Source organism: Phallusia mammillata, chromosome 2 (genome assembly GCF_965637545.1).
Source record: "Phallusia mammillata chromosome 2, kaPhaMamm4.hap1.1, whole genome shotgun sequence".
Taxonomy (NCBI): domain Eukaryota; kingdom Metazoa; phylum Chordata; class Ascidiacea; order Phlebobranchia; family Ascidiidae; genus Phallusia; species Phallusia mammillata.
In genome coordinates, this window is record NC_137253.1 from 27,795,967 (window position 1) to 27,812,594 (window position 16,628).

A 16,628-nucleotide genomic window follows, 5' to 3' on the forward strand; every position below is an offset into this window, starting at 1 on the left:
AAGCTTGTTTAGAAGCGTTTGTCCATTAACTCCTGCTATACACGTGTTCTAATGCATACTTAAAATAACATATAGTGCTTTTTTGATTCAATTACTGCGTACTCCCGTAAACTTGTCGGTGGTGTAATTGGATGCCTTGTCTTGCATGAATGCTCTGCGTGCTTACGTCAAGTTTGGCACCTTGAAAATGCTGTGTAAATTTCGTCATAATTGGATAGATTTCAGTACTTCTGAACCATATACGAATCAAACTAAGTTTCAATATAAATTTTGTTGCCTGGTCATTCACTAAGTGCGTTAAGGTTCTAGTGTATATTTTTGGCATAAAATATCGGCTGAAGACTTAATTATGTTTTCCACTCGATAACTTTAAAATGAAATGGTAACAGATGATTTTCCTACTAAACCGCAACAGTTGAGTGACCATAACCCGCTTGTTAATCTTTTTTATCACCGTGCAAAGAGTTTCTCGCAAAGTTGACGCGATGATAAGCAATATCTAATCACCGAGTCTTAGTAATAGTCACAACAGATGGCCTAAAGTGGATTTCCCAACCTGTTTTTAACTTGCATGCTAATTTTATTTTTCAATTTCAATACACCCAAAGCCTGCTTGCGTCATCAGGGCTAATGGCAAACCGCAGAATTCAAAACGTTAATGGTTTCGTATACGAACGATTGAAGCTGGGAGGTATTTTGTGGTGTGCGCGGCCTGATGAAGCGTGTAACGTATTAAATATGCAAGGCACGGTGAGGCATTACGGCCTACCAACATGAAAATAGAATCCCAGTAGGTATTGGAATCCAGGCCTATAAGGGCTGTTAATATAAGCCGAGAATCGTTGAAAATCCAATATTTGCTGGTTGGTCTGTAACAAGGGTTATGTAGTGCTGTCAGGCGACGCATTTACATAGTCATTGTTTGTTGATCGGGTTTTTAAAATACAGCTTATTGTAGCAATAGTCTATAGTTGGACATTCATTCTTTGAGTTTACCTAACAATGTAGGATATTAAGGTTTAACGCAGAATTTGCTTAGTATCAGTATAGCTCTGTTGTTAATATTTCCACACACAAATTCAATCAACATAAGTATGTTTGTTGATTCAAGTCTGTGGGCGTTTTGAAACAACATCGAATTCCGGGCACTGCTTCGCATAGAGATTTGTAAACGGTCAGAAGTGGGCTTGGAGTGAGCAGTTGTATAGGCTACAGTACTTGGAAATACATAGTTCAGTTTAAAAGTTGTACCCTATGTTAGTTTACTTTTACATCTTCTTTTGTTTTAAGAGGAGTGAGAAAGTAGGCTAATCAATGTTTTTGACAAGTATTTTAATAACAGCTGCTTTTGACAAGTATTGATTAATAGCAAGTGATCTAGAAAACGCCTTTTTCGCATTTGTGTGTGACAGGCGCGAATAGAGTTGCTCACCGATTAGAGGGCTTTTAAAAACATTTATTGGCAAAATGATTCAGGGCCTACAGATAGGTCTTCTGAATTAGGGCGTTTTGTAAAAATATGTGAACGCACATCAGTCATTCAATACAACAGTTTAAGTTGGTGGGCAAAATGGATTCTACAGACAAAAGTGTAGCTGTACAAAAATAGGTTTAGAACTCAAAGGCGTACGGTCTAAATAAGTTTTTCAACCATTAGGCATACTGGTTGTGTCACGACTTTTAACCGTTCCATTAACTTACAACACACATAATTACAGCAACCTTATTAAACCTTTTTACCTCGGAACTGCTTTGGTTTTGTTCTAGAAAACAAAAAAAATTGCTTATAAAACACTAAAAACTACGTAGGTGACACATTTGGCTTGATAAGGTAGGCCACTCCGACGCAATGTCGTTGTTAAGATGCTGCAAACAGGTGAACAGGAAAAAGCCATTGGATGGAAACTATCTTTCAACTGAACTTCATCGATGCCTTGGAATAACTGATCTCACTTTATTAGGGGTAGGTATATACATCGGTGCTATATAAAGTTATAGCCACGTCTAATTTATGTTATACTGCACTAGTATAATTGAGATATTCAAAAAGTTAAATCTTCAGTGGTTTCAAATTTAAAAGCACTGCGTGTGGATAATCGCATATGTGACGTCACTGTAGAACATGTGATTTTATTGCCATTTAAACTCGAAAGTTGAATGTAATATTTTCCATACTTTTACCACCTGGAATAGACTACGTAAATCAGATATGTTGTGCACGACTTTTCTAGTTCGTGTTTATATGAAGTGAAAAGCATCCTAACAGGTTTAAAATTTATAAATTAATCATTATTATACCTTAATACTGCTGACCAATGTACACCTTTAAGTTGCACTTAAAAAACAAACCGTTTCCGGCAGTCCACATTTTCCATGTTTTACATATGTAATCTTTAATTATTCATTAACGTCCAGTGCATATGTAATCCAAGGCCATATAATGTGTACATAGGTAAGTGGAATGCTCGGTGCTGGGCTGTACGTGCTTACTGGGGCAGTTGCCAAGACGACCAGCGGTCCAGCTGTCATATTGAGTTACATGGCTGCCGCCGTGGCTGCTTTCCTATCTGCTCTCTGCTACGCCGAATTCGGAGCCAGAATTCCAACTACAGGTTAATTAGTTTTTGGTGGTAAAATTGTGTATCGGTATCGGTTATGTTTTACATCACAGAATTTAAGCAGTTACATAAATGTTAACTTTACGCCAAAAATGTAATATAGTAAACCACGGTTAAACCGGATTCGGTTAATTCGGATCTTTGCCTAATTCGGACAAATCTCGAGGTACAGATGATTTGTAATGTGGTAAGACTCGAACTAATCCGGATATTTGCCTAAACAATTTGTTTGTTTGGTCCAAACGGGTCCAGGTTTACCGACCGGTTTACTGAATTTACTGAACACCGTAACAGCATAGAGCCAATAAATGATAAGCTGCAGACAGTGCACACTGTTTCGACCTATAAGGTCTCATCAGTGCAGCTGATGACGAGAGATCGGCCGCATTGGCTAGTGTAGACGTTCAACGGCACTCCAGTTTGTTGGGAGCACAGGGTACAACCCCATGCATCACCTAGTATGTGCGATGCCACAACTGGACATACAGCACAGATGAAACTGGCTCACAATGGCCAAGCAACTGCTTGGGAACCACAGTGAAGTCGGCTCAGTGTCACAGTATCAATGTAAAAGCATAGAGCCAATAAATGATAAGCTGCATATGCAGCTTATTACTGAACACCAATATCGCAAAATATCTTTCATGGTCGTCTGAATTTGCAGAATTCAAACTCACACAAAACCAGATGTTAATGCAAACAACGACTATGTGTGATCTTTTCTAAATATATAAAATGTAAAGTACCCGTTTTTGCACTTTTGTATGCTTATGCTTACTACAGGAAGCAGAATACCTAGTACTTTAATCACCAGTTTTGACCCATGTTTGTACTCGTTTAGTTACTGTAATTACGATAACTCTTTGCGTGGTGTTTTTGCAGGTTCTTCTTACATTTTTACTTACGTGACCATGGGTGAACTGTGGGGATTTTTGATGGGCTGGAACATGGTTCTAGAACACGGAATCGGTTCCGCGTCGGTGGCAAAAGCTTGGAGTGGCTATTTCGATTCTGTGCTTGGATATCCTATTAAGGTACAACACCCTAAAAAAAGAAAGTTTCATAATATTTTTTTTAATTTTCAATGAAGCTCGGCAAGAGTGTTTTTTTCTTGTCAAAAAAGAAACACTAAACAACAAGAATATTTTACAAAGTCATTGAGCCAAATATGCAATCAGAACCAATCTAAATTGAAAAAAAAATAACACAGAAAACGTGAATCCCTAAATATATTATTAATGAGACCAAATAAATCATAATTGAGAACACAACTGTTAAAACACTGCTAAAAATTGTGGGTAAAACATATCTAATAAATGCCGAGGAAAGAGTTTCAAAACACTTCTAACCGCATAGTTTGCAAGAAAACCTTTTTTTCGCTGTGCATTAAATATGCGAAACAAACGTTTTCTCGAAGCCGAACGAATTATTTGGATTCGTGCAAATAAATAGAGGGCGTATTCATCAATATAAAACGCCTGGCACTCCATATCAGTTTCATCAAACTTTTGACTCTGGGATCGATTCGTGCAAAAGGTCAAACACGTTCATGTTCGATGCCGTCTGACTCGCTACACATTCCAAATATCGATTAATCGGAAAACGAAAAGCCATATCGTTCAATTTAACGCGATTGACCCATGGAGGGAAATAGTAATTGAGTAGTAAAGGTCAATAATGCATTAAACATTACGTTTTGTATTTAGGCTAAATTTTAAATTTTATTCGCATGTTGTGAACTATCAAACACTGAAGTTTTATACAATCCAGATATAGAAAGGTATTGTTACTGAAAGATTTCTTTTGAAAGAGTAGCTATTGAAAGAAGTTTTTGCCCCCCAAAACCTTATGTTGTAAATTTTGACCTTTTCGTTGGACATCAGCTTCCCACAAACTTGAATGATTCATGTTTGACAGATAATAATATACGGTATCGACTTGTTCAGCGAGCCAGAGATAACTTTAGAAACAATGTAGGTATAAGGGGGTAAACAGCCTTACGCACCCCTGATAATTTTGCTCTGATATTTATGAACCTAAAGAAATTTGTCTACAAACTTTTTTTAAGCATGCAGTTTAATTGATTTTGGAAAAAGTATATTGTCCAAGCTTTTAGCGCGTTCAACTTGTAGTAAACGTTTTTTTTAACAGACTTTTTTATCCGAACATCTTCCTATGGGTGACGGTCGCCCATTAGGGGAATACCCGGATCTGGTGGCGGCCGCAATCGTCATCGCCTTGTGTCTGTTTGTGGCAACTGGTGTGAAATCGTCAACCCGATTCAACATGCTCTTTGCTGTTGTCAACATCGTTGTTGTTCTATTTATTATCGCCACAGGTAAGGTTTCCATTTAACTCTACTGGGGAATATAAATACGAAAAGTAATGTGCCGTTTTGTACTTTTTGTTTGTTTGTAAGTCATTTAAAAACATTTTTTGTTTAACTTGGTGTACATTAATAAGTTTTAAAACCAGAAATTTTGCTCAAAATGTAGTGTTTTGTTGTAACATTTGCTCTTGCAGATTTGTAAGTCGGAACGGGTTTGTAGGTTTGAACAAAATGGGCTTGAATCAGGCCTGACTTCACATTTGACATTATTCTTTGCACAATGTCATTAATTTTGTCCAATAGACCTTTGTTTTTAAAAATTCAGGTTCATACCACGTTTCGGGATTGTATTTTCGGGTTCGAGTCTGATTCTGGCCCAAATTTCAAACCCGCTTACAAATCTAATGCGTTAACCGTGTTGTTGGTAAAGTAAATTAACGGATACAGGGAATTTTATGTCAAAAAAGCATATATGATAACCCTAACCTAAATCTGCATACCACTCTTCCTTAGTATTTGAATTGATCCATCTCTGGTATTTGTTTTGAAACCCATTGTCCGCCACAAAACCACATACAGGGTTTAAGATAGCTTTTCGATCAACATATTGACATTGGCCTGCGACGCAACCCCAGGATCAATTTAGCTCCAGTAATTTTCCACGCTTTTGACGTCAAGCCCATTTATAAAAAATGAGATTCCTGATTCCTTTACAAAACAAGCTCGGAGAAAATACCGTCAGCGTCTGCTCTGTGGTCAATTAGGATTTAAATTAAAAGCCTGTTTTGGCTGCGTATTTTTAACCACGGATCAACGGAAATTGATGATCTCCCTGTGGTTGTTTGTTAAATAAAAATGCTTTTAGGGAAATTTGTGTGTCATCTACCTCTATATTTATATTACACTGGGGTACAGTTGTTATGTGAGGTTTGACAACGGAACAGCGAGAGGATTAAAGTTATTCATGAAATGTGTTTTTAAGGACAGCACTTAATTTAATTTTTTGTTTCTATCTTGGTCGACTTACATCAGACCCATTCTTGAGTGTTTTAACTTTGTTTCATCGGGTTTGAACCCACAATTTCACCGAAAACGGATTTCGATAATGCTTCTGTACGCATAAGTCAGGCGCGCCAGACCATTTGGCCACGTCCAAGCAATAGTTTTGAGTTTTTACTACAACACGTACCCGAAAATATTGATGAAATAAGAAAAAAATATTTACATCCATACGCAATTAAAAACGTTGCTCATAGGTCAAAGAAAGCCGGGGAAATATCACAAGCGATCTTATTTAACATTCTTCTTTTCAGGCTTCTGTCTTGCTGACATCAACAACTGGACAAAAGTGGAAGGAGGATTCTTTCCGTTTGGTGCTTCTGGTGTTATAGCTGGCGCATCACGTTGCTTTTTCGCATTTGCAGGGTAAGACCCATAAAATATCCCCTAAAACATAAGCCTTGAATGACTGCAACAGTTAATCACAATAAATTCACTGTGGACTAAATAATTCAAATCACTACCTGTTGAAAACAGTAAAATAGCCTTGCCGAAATCTGATACTTGTGTCATCACTCGTCACCAGGTTTGACGTCATCGCCTCGTCATGCGAAGAGGCACGCAATCCACGAAGGGACATCCCCATTGCGTTGGCCATCAGTCTGATTGTCGTCACTTTTTCTTATGTTGGAGTTTCTTCAGTTCTCACACTCATGGTTCCATGGTAAGAAAATCATGGTCATCAGAATTTCGACCCAAAGTGTTTAAAACAATAAAGTTTGACTGTGGTAGCTAAAATAGTCTAAAAAAGTCTAATTTATGACAAACATCAATAGTTCACAAAATAAAATAGCACAATCATTTATTTATTTTTAGATTTTTGTGCCATTTTTATCAAAAAATACGTCACAATAAATTTGGTAATCGACGGATTCATTAATAAAATCACTGCGTTGTGGTATTGTTAACACTTCATTATAATAAGACCACACACGTTGCTTGAAAGACACTTCAAACTGTTAAGTCACAACTGGCACGCATAAGCGAAGTTTGCATAAGTTGGTTTTAGTTTTGCATAACTTGTCTCACAACGAAACTTTTCACAGGAACGATATTGTACCGAAGTCGGCTATACCGGACGCGTATGGAAGGCACGATGGCTGGCAATGGGCCCAAGTGATCGTTACCATTGGTTCCCTCTGCACAATGACTACCAGCATGTTCTCAGGTAAAAGAGTGTAGAGACATGTCAAGCACAGTTGCACCTTTTTACTTAACTAACAAAACAAATACAGTTGCAATCTTTGTAATAATTGTTGGCTTCGTAAGAATGCTGGTTTTGATGCAACTATTCGCTTTGTTTTTCTTCTCAGGGAAGTTTGTTAAAAGCCTCATTGAATGTTTGTTTAGCTTTACTTTTGAAGCGAGACCAGCTAAAAACATGCTTCATTATAACGTTGTTCATCGAAAGCATTATGGAGTCTTTTTAATTGCGAATCAATTTGAAGAAAAAATATTATTTTATCCTTCTTTACATAACTATATCAGTTAGTTGCAAAACATATTAAACAAACATCTGAGACAACATCTTATTACCCATTGTTTACGAATCTATTCGTCATTAAAGCTGGATTACAGCGCTTAATAATTAATTACCGATGACGCAAATTTCGATTCTCTGTAGGTTTGTTTGTGCTTCCAAGAATTCTATACGCGATATCGAAGGACGGTCTGCTTTGTCCCATTCTGTCGTACGTCAACGAAAACACACAGGTAAAAGGAATTACTCAAATGGTTTTTATGCGTTTAAGCTGTTAAATGACAATTTGGTATTGTGAGCAACAATCTTGTAATATATACTTTGTAAAATACGAATAAAAAAGGTTTATGTACAATTTTACGATTGTTTATTCTTTTTGGAATTCCAGTCCTTCATAACTTTCAGCATTATCATCTAAATCTAAAGCCTTTTACAAAATGGGCCATATAATTTTTAAATTGACTTCTTTGGTGTTGGATATGAAATAGTCATCATGAAAACTAATACTTTAAGATACAAAGCAAAAAAACGTGCTAACATTGTTCCCAAAAGTAATGTATCGTATTTTTTACAATTCGTTATATTCACAGGTTCCAATGGCATCAGTTGGCTTTACGGCGCTCCTGTGTAGTCTTATGGCTCTTATATTTGATCTGGAAACTTTGGTTCAATTTATGTCAATCGGAACTTTGACAGCTTACTCGTTCGTAGCCGCTTGTGTGGTTTTATTGCGTTATGACGCCGTTGGATCCAACTCTCTAGCCAACACTCCGAAAAAAGTCTCAGTAGATGAGGGGTACGTCTTATACTTTCTAATAATGTATTGTTTACGGCTGTTTGAATTAGAGCCAGTTACAATGGCATTTTTAGGCAAAATGATAATGAAAAATCCAATTTAGGGGCCATCAATCTACGACCCATATTTGTTTTCATGCTTAGTTTTTTGACAACAATTTAGAACTGAGAGTAAGTTTTTAACCTTTTACAACTTTACACTGGCACTCATGTGAAGTTTCTGCCACAATTTCTGCCTGGTTCGTTGACTACTATAGTGAAAAACAATACCAAACCCTTGAAACAGAAGTAACAATTTAAAACACGGATGGGCAATGCAAAAAGAAACACTTTTTTGAGAAAAGATGTGCAAAGACAATAAGGATTAGAACTATTGGGTGGGGGACGTTTATAGCATGGCGCACAATATACGTAAGACAAACTCTTTATCATACAACAAACGTTTTTACATCATCATTTTAAACTTTATTTACAGAACACCTGGAGTATCTTCGATGTCGTCATCTGTAAGTTCTGGTGACGACAGTTCGAAATCTGAAACAACGCACACTGTTGAACCTGACGGTGAGACGAACCCTAAATTAAAAAAATAGCCTAATAAAGATTAGCAATTATGATTTATGCGCTATTAAAGAAAGAAAAATACTCTTCAATAGTATATGGGCGTTTTTAATAAATACACATGAGCCTCAAAATTTTATGATAAACACAGGGTGCTACATATGTAGGTACTGTCAAATATTACGGATATGCATGTGGTATGGTAAAAATGTCTGCCATACTTATATGAATCGACGCATTTCTTTCATGACAATAAAAGGTATAAGGATTTTACGAAACGCTTTTTCAACTTTTTTTAACGCAGAAAAACGCCATCATAAGCTTCCGCAACCCATTGCAGCCGAAACGACCAACTTAATGCGTTGCGCAGTTAAAATCAACCAACAAGAAAATACCAACCACAAGGTGGAAGCAGCGGTCATTAACGAAGCTATGCCGCTGCCCATGACAGCACCTGCTGGCTCGCTTAAACCCAGATACGTGGGAACTATTTTGGACTTTCATCTCTCCCAGTTTGATTCGGGAACTGCTGTGATCACTAGTTTGGTGGTTGGGGTGGTTTTTAGTGTTAGTGGGATGTTGGTTCTCCTGGAGAGGTGGGATGACCTCTTACACGGCTCCTGGTGGGTCATCCTTCTCTTTCTTATCTCTCTTTGTGGCACGTGTGGCTGCCTCTTTATCATCTTCGCACACGAGCAGCACGTTGCGCCACCTAACGACACAAGTTTTAAGGTGAGTTTTAGAAAGCTTGTGTACAATGTTTTTTGGCCTTTTGTCCGTTATTTCAGAACATAATTATCCGACACATTATTTTGAGCATATTCTTGTCGTTTTGACAGGTAATCCAGAATACCATCTTTTTTGTGAATAAATTATTTGAAACATTATTTTACAGGTTCCTTTTGTTCCATTTTTGCCATATTTATGTATTTGCACAAATGTGTTCTTTATGATGAAACTTCAAGCCATGACTTGGATCCGACTCGTTATTTGGATTTCAGTCGGTGGGTGAAATTGTATGAGACCTAGTTTACAGTGGTCATAAAACGTTCTTTATTGTTTCATCTATGAGCTATCGTACATATGTTATTGTAAAAGGGCAATTTGTGGTTAAAGGAGCTAATTTTAAAACTCAACAACGAAAAGCAGCTTTCAAAATGCAAATCGAATGAAAACCTAAGATTTATGTATCGAATGTAGATGTAATTTCGCAACGTCCTTGCAACCACAAATCACTTCGAAGTTTGCTTGTTGCATGCCTAAGTGTTTTATTGCTAGGTACTATATTAAGTGATACAGAATTACCGTATTTCGTGCAATTTTCCCCAAACACTGTTTAAACAATATAATTTCATGTCACTTTACTATCAAACATGGCAACAAAAGTTAACACGCAATTCAGTCACATTACAGTTAACGTTTTCGAAACATTTGTTTCACAGGGTTGGCAATTTACTTTTGTTACGGCTACCATAAAAGCATGCTTAATCCGGACCGGGAGAAGCAGCACTGGATGGGAAAGATCTGTGAGAAATTAAACTCAATGTTTACCCGACCAGGATGTTGCTCAAAACAAAGATCAGATCAAGAGGGGCTGATTCTGTCCGACGAAGACGCAGAATAATCGTAACATCTTTTTAGCTTTTTTTTTGCTTTCTGCCAATTGACCAACAAATACTGCCATTAGCTCGTGGAGCGTTTGATAGAGAGATTAGTATGTTTACCTTGAAGCACACCTTGCAAGATTTGACAAAATTTTAAAGAGGTTTGTGGCGTTGCTGCGACAGTTTTGTTAACTCATAATAAAGTTATCTTTAGCTGAAGTGAAATATTTTTTGCGATTTTGCTCAAATAAACATAGAAAATATTCTGCTGTATTAGGGTTTTTATTATCTTTAAAATGCATAAATCAAGTCTAAAATATCGTTTTAAAGGTAAAGAATATAGTCCTACATATGACCAGTACTTTATTATTGGTATGCACGCAGTAAAATTTTCAAAACTACGTGCAGTATTTTTATTAGCGCCTGCTATTACCTGTACGTTTATTGTCCACACTGTACAACCGTTTATGTGCAAATACTTCAGTACTTTATTGGAAATTTCCTATTCTTAGCCCTGTGTGTTTTCCAGTATTAAAGTATATTGTCATCCAACGCAAAAGAGTTGTGGTTTATCAAATCTTGTGTCGACATTGCTTCTGGTATGAAACAGAACGGTGTCTAGTGAAAAAAAAACATCTTAAAATATTTCACGATGCTAATGGCTAACGATTGTATTTAAAAAAAATTATGGTGTGTTCCATGAGCCAAACATCTTCCAGCCTAGAACCTGGTAAGCTGGCCTAAAATAATTTTACCAGCTTCATATACGAACTACAGTCATCAACTATAGTCAGCAAAATTTGATTTGGCGGACAGAATGATTTAATGTTAGGGCTGAAGGGATAATGTTTTTATTACCCATAAATTAGTTTTGTTTTTGGGCAAGAGAACAATACAAATTTGTTGTGTATGTAGTCCATGTTTAAATCCCAGAAATTGACCCTAATGTGTGTAACCGGTTCAGGCCAATTTTTAACCTGAGGTCGGCGGGTTGGCTGTACGATGTCCACTTCAACAATTTCGTTCTATTAATAAACTCAATTCTCATTTGCCTTTTTTCTAGGTTAGCATTTCCAACTAATGTCTGTTAATCAGTAAATCTCATAATTGTTGTATCAATCGCATTCGCAGCAATTAATGAATACAAAAAAAGAAATAAAAGGTTAAGAGGCCTGTCCAGGCAAACACTATACACTTATCTATTCACTGTTGCAAAATGTTAACTTATCAGTAGGACTTAATTGCTAATCTCTTTTATCATATTTGGACGATGACAATTTGCTTTTGTTTTGTATCTCCGGGTGCAAAGCTTATCCAACAGGGATGTAAAGTATAAGACAAAGGCTGCTTGCACTGTGGTAAAGACGCCAAAATCTTTTTTTCCTTTGCAAATCTTTACATGGTACCAAAGTGTATGTATAAGAGCTGTTGTAAATGTCTTTGCGAACACAAGTTCGGTATTAACCTAACTTTTTTCTAGACAAGACGCAGTTTTAGACGCAGCTTATTATGCATTGCTTTTGGCCAGATATTTTTTATAAATACAACAATATCTATTTACCATATTAGGCATTTAAAATATAGGTTTCTAAATTAGTTTGTTTTGCGCTCTGGTGCGACGTTAGTGACAGAAGATAAAAAAGGAAAAGTCATTTGATTCTTTGGGCGGGAAGATTACCAAAGAAAAATTTTGCTTCTGCTTCTGCTCTTGGTTCCTTTTGCTGTACAAGCTTTTAAGCGTGACATTAAAACAATTGTTGCGTCCTTTTGGCAAAAATGACCTATCAACTATCACAAGGAGCGCTTTCGGTAAGAAGTGTTGGCATTTTATTTATTGTGCAAAACGTATGGCACTTTGACAGCTATATTATTATTTTTCAGTTTGTGAACTTTAGCAGCTTTAAGCTTTACATGAAAAATTTTTGTGGTTTTCAAAGTTGTTGCCAAAAGTCCTTTCATGAGATGACTTCAAATTATTCTCTAATTAATCTTTAAAAACCTTATTATCCACCTATAAAGGGGTTTCTGCAAATATTGTGTATGTTTACTCTGCAGAGCAATAATTATTAGGACTTGGTATATGGTGATTCACAATTAAACTTTTCTGCAAGATAGTTGTCTGCCTAATCTCTTGGCAAATTGGCTATGCAATTAGCAGGTTGCAGCTTGTTTATGAATTCAGCTCTTATAGTTTTCATGAATCAAAAATATTTTTATTTACAAAGGTAACAAACATCCTGAGGTATTGTTTTAATTTTGACAATCTTTTTCAGAAAATTGTGAATGGACAAGTACCAAGGAACCCTATTTTGCAATGTCTTGATATATATGATTTTTCTGCCGAATCTGGTGTTAATGACTTAGCAATTGTTTTGTCAGATATTGTTCACTGCTATAAAGGTAAAAATGATGTATTTTTTGCAAGTAACATTGGATCAAACAGGGTGACATGTAAAAATGCAATATTTGATATGCTATATTGTTTTCCATGTGTAATGTCCTTTCTTTAATGGTAAACAAATTTTGTAGCTTGCATGTTACCAGAACATCGTTATAATTTGGTGAGAGAAGGACGTTTCCAGCAGCACACCTTGCTAAGACTTACGTACTATCTGACCTCACTCCATAAAGGTTCAAAGTAAGGCCAAATTTTACTATTATAGACAAATTTGGTTTTGCATAGCCAATCTCACTAGAGCAGGGGTTCTCAACCAGGGGTGCTCGCACCCCTTGCAAGAACTGTTCCTAGGGGAATGATTTGTCTGTATAAGGGAAATAATTTGTTGAGCTTCTATTTGTAGGATTATAATTTGTTATGATGTTGAGATACTTGTTAGTGCAAAGGAGGCTGGTGGAAGAGTTGGTAATCCTGAGCGACTTGAAGGGCCAGGTACATATTTTTAATCCTATTTTATTTTGTGATTACAAAAAAATAAAGTTGTGTTTACAAAAAAAATAAAACTTTATAAAGAAACTGATAAACCATTGTTGTGTGATTTGATATATGGTAGTTTAAAGATCTTTACTTACAAACGACAAAAAATATTACTATGAGTGTGCTGGGTAAGTTCAATATGTATGCAGGCTAAAAACAATATAACTTTTTAAATTGTGTGTGATTTTCAGATGATTATTGTGTTTATCAGTTTATAACTGGTAATATGGAGCCTACAAATTTAACAACTGGAGCGATTAAGGTAAGCACATTCCAACTAATTACTATGTTACAATTACAAACCAGTATCTTTTTATTTTTTCCTGATTTTTAAAAGATTTTAAAGATCCCGGGGTTTCAGAAAAAATTTTCCATAAAAATGTTGATATTTAGCTCTTGGTTGAAATTTAAAAATCCTTGTTGAAAATGGCTATATTGTATAATATTTTGCAATTAGTAGATGTATTTAAAAGGTATGTTAAAACAGTGTATTTTTTGTGTCTTGAATTATTGTTACAGGAATTAGTGGGTGGAAAACAACCATATCAACCTATTTTTCAATGTCTGGCCACAAAAAACATGTTGGTACCAGGCGATAAGAAAATTAGACTTGTTTTATCAGATGGCGTTCACAGCTTTTCTGGTAAGTTGCTTTTTTAGTGATAGACAACTTTTCAGTACACCATCTCTTCGAACCTTGAGTTTTTAATATTTTTGTGTATTTGATTTTGTTGCACACAGTGTTTAATAAAAAATATAAAAACAAAGTTTTGTTAAATGTTTCCATCCAACAGATAAAACTCTTTACTGAAATTGACTTCAGTTGTTAAAAAATGACATTGGGAAGTTATTTATGCCATCGATCATCACATAATTTGTTTAACTGACAACAAACCAAAAAATTTTTTAAGCTGTCTTGTTGGCATCGTCGCTAAATATTTTGGTGGATGATGGATCTCTTCAGCGGTATACAGTGTTTCAAGTAATACATTATCATTCAGCAGTCAGGGAAAAGAAGTAAGGTTTACTATTTTGCAGTTGTTCCTTGGTCTCCAGATTTCTTCAGTTATAAGAGCAATATATTTTTTCTAATTACTGACACTGTAACTGGTTGGTACTAAATATTGCATGTTACAACTCTCAGTACTTTGTGTGTTTCATTTATACTGTGTAAGTAAGTTCAACTTTTGTAAAAAAAAATCAAAATTCCAACAATGCCTACAAATTTAACACATTTTCGTTCAACTGGTGTAATGCTAAACAAAATACTAGTTGTTGTTTTGAGAATTTATATTTTTTGCTAACGCTTCGCCCACCAGAATGGCAGGGCTTCTTCAGAGCAATGAATGATATAATGCAAGCCCAACAAGCAAAATGCATAAGCGCAGCGGGATATAACGAAAAGTAATTATATAGGAACAAAGGAATTCAGTGAAGAGTTGCGAAATGCCTGTTCAGTATTTTCAATGCTCACAAAGGTGTTTTTTGTATGTGGATAAACCTTGTGTTGAAATTATCATTACAAACCAGAGTCAACAGGTGCTTGCTAAGGTGTAAAAAATGGTGGGCATAAAGTCACCCAAATAGCCCAGGTTGTTTTTTACAAACATATATATGTATAATACAGTTTGGGACATAATGAAATGAAAGGTTGTATTTGCAGGAGAATTTTGATTTTGCTTGATATTGATATATTAGAATATTCTTATGAGGCTGGGGGACAAATTGGTGAACCGGTTCCTTTGAGTGTTACAAATGAAGGCAAGTAAATCAACAAAACTTTGTAGAAACACTGGTTTTATTCTCCACATCTATTTCATTTTACAAAATAATTTGCAAAATAGTCCAGTTGTCTCCAAAGTTTTAACAGAGGTTCACATTACTGACTATGTAAACATTTGTGATCCAGGTTTGGTGAAATTCCTAAAATCATTCAGAAAGCAGTACAATCTTGTTTGAGTACTTTAACTTAGTTGTGTGTTTAATAGCTGTCAGACATAAAGTTAGAATGCTTTCTTGGTCAAATAGTTACTATACTTTGGCGACCCTGGTTGATAATGTACATTACCAACTAAATTTTTGGACCTTACATTATTGTTTTAAATAAAGGTTTACCCTGTACATCGAAGCCAGAGAATGAAAACATCAACCCAAGTGGAAAGCAAAAGACTAGTAACAAATTTGCACTTATTGAGATAACAGGTAATCATCAAAAAATCTACATAATGCCACCACAAACTGATTAAAGCTGTGCAAACCAGACCACAATTCTACTGCTTCTGGCAATATTGCACCTCAACGTTTCATGTGTTTGTTTGCAATTTCACCGTGTTTAGTTTAGACTTCGTAATCCCTTTTATATTTCTATTGCAATACAGTGTGATATTACCCAAATAACATAGAATTTTGCCTCTATGTTAATTGTAAAGTCATGCCAATAGTGTCGCCTTTGAGAAATTAAATCATGAGTTGCTCTCCTCTCTTATATTTGTAAAATTTATCCTAAACTTTTTTACCTAAATGTTTTGTTACTGTGTTGCATTAAGTCAGTGTTTCTTAACCTTTTTAGCGCTCGTACCCTTTGAGCTTTCATAAAATTCTCTCGTACCCCCTGTTTAAATGGCCGACGGAAGTAAATAAAATTGTAATAATAGGAATTAAACTCAGTGTATTTATAACTTGCGTGTTGAATGCATGCATTAAAACAGTATGCAAGTAGTACAAAATTAAGCCGTTCTAGATATATAACAAAGTAACTTGGTACGCATTATTGACAAATATGACTAAATAGCGGATAATTTCACCCTGCATGCCGTACCCCCTGCTTCGGTGCTTCGTACCCCCAAGGGGTACACGTACCCCTGGTTAAGAACCCCTGCATTAAGTACTGTTATGACGAGTACCTTACACGCTGTTAATTTGTCATTTATCCGCTATACTCCTTCTTGTGCCTGTACGTTGCTAGTTGACACTGTACTACCATTACCGTTTTCAAATACTTCAGTAGTGTTTTAGCGTTTGTGCATCCGTATACTTGACTCTGTTTGAAGTTTTTATACCAGCGGCAAGAGTTTTGAAAAAAGTTCATTTTCGATGCAAATGAGTAGTGATTATTTGCAACAAGTGATGTTGTTTACGAAATTGACTACTAATCGTTATCGATTATATTTGATCTCATATTTCCTCCCCATTGTATTTTGCTAAGAACAGCATAGTCGGATTCGGTGCAGGAAAATTACGGCACGTC

At 35.8% G+C, this 16,628-nt stretch overlaps 2 protein-coding genes across 2 annotated transcripts; both read left to right on the plus strand.

Moving 5' to 3' along the window:
• The first annotated feature begins 282 nt into the window (after window positions 1-282).
• Window positions 283-11,498, plus strand: LOC145214077 (cationic amino acid transporter 4-like). Its single transcript, XM_080082525.1, has 13 exons — window positions 283-1,963; window positions 2,453-2,612; window positions 3,501-3,652; window positions 4,770-4,956; window positions 6,261-6,372; window positions 6,533-6,670; window positions 7,053-7,174; window positions 7,631-7,719; window positions 8,077-8,282; window positions 8,757-8,845; window positions 9,147-9,574; window positions 9,738-9,846; window positions 10,285-11,498. Exons 1-13 carry the CDS (start codon window positions 1,850-1,852, stop codon window positions 10,464-10,466), a joined length of 2,088 nt encoding a protein of 695 aa, XP_079938651.1. The 5' UTR covers window positions 283-1,849; the 3' UTR covers window positions 10,467-11,498.
• Window positions 11,499-11,980: 482 nt separating this feature from the next.
• Window positions 11,981-16,564, plus strand: LOC145213785 (replication protein A 70 kDa DNA-binding subunit-like). Its single transcript, XM_080082181.1, has 9 exons — window positions 11,981-12,255; window positions 12,720-12,846; window positions 12,976-13,084; window positions 13,248-13,336; window positions 13,573-13,643; window positions 13,901-14,024; window positions 14,293-14,398; window positions 15,045-15,142; window positions 15,491-16,564. The coding sequence occupies exons 1-9, from the start codon at window positions 12,223-12,225 to the stop codon at window positions 15,625-15,627; spliced, it is 894 nt and encodes a 297-aa protein (XP_079938307.1). The 5' UTR covers window positions 11,981-12,222; the 3' UTR covers window positions 15,628-16,564.
• The last annotated feature ends 64 nt before the right edge of the window (window positions 16,565-16,628 follow it).

Bases quoted from the DNA above. Each gene is read 5' to 3' on its own strand.
- LOC145214077 (XM_080082525.1), top strand. From the start codon at position 1,850: ATGTCGTTGTTAAGATGCTGCAAACAGGTGAACAGGAAAAAGCCATTG. The intron at 3,653-4,769 runs GTACAACACCCT...TTTTTTTAACAG, and splicing joins TGCTTGGATATCCTATTAAG to ACTTTTTTATCCGAACATCT. The intron at 6,671-7,052 runs GTAAGAAAATCA...AACTTTTCACAG, and splicing joins CTCACACTCATGGTTCCATG to GAACGATATTGTACCGAAGT.
- LOC145213785 (XM_080082181.1), top strand. From the start codon at position 12,223: ATGACCTATCAACTATCACAAGGAGCGCTTTCG. The intron at 12,847-12,975 runs GTAAAAATGATG...CAAATTTTGTAG, and splicing joins TATTGTTCACTGCTATAAAG to CTTGCATGTTACCAGAACAT. The intron at 15,143-15,490 runs GCAAGTAAATCA...TTTTAAATAAAG, and splicing joins TTTGAGTGTTACAAATGAAG to GTTTACCCTGTACATCGAAG.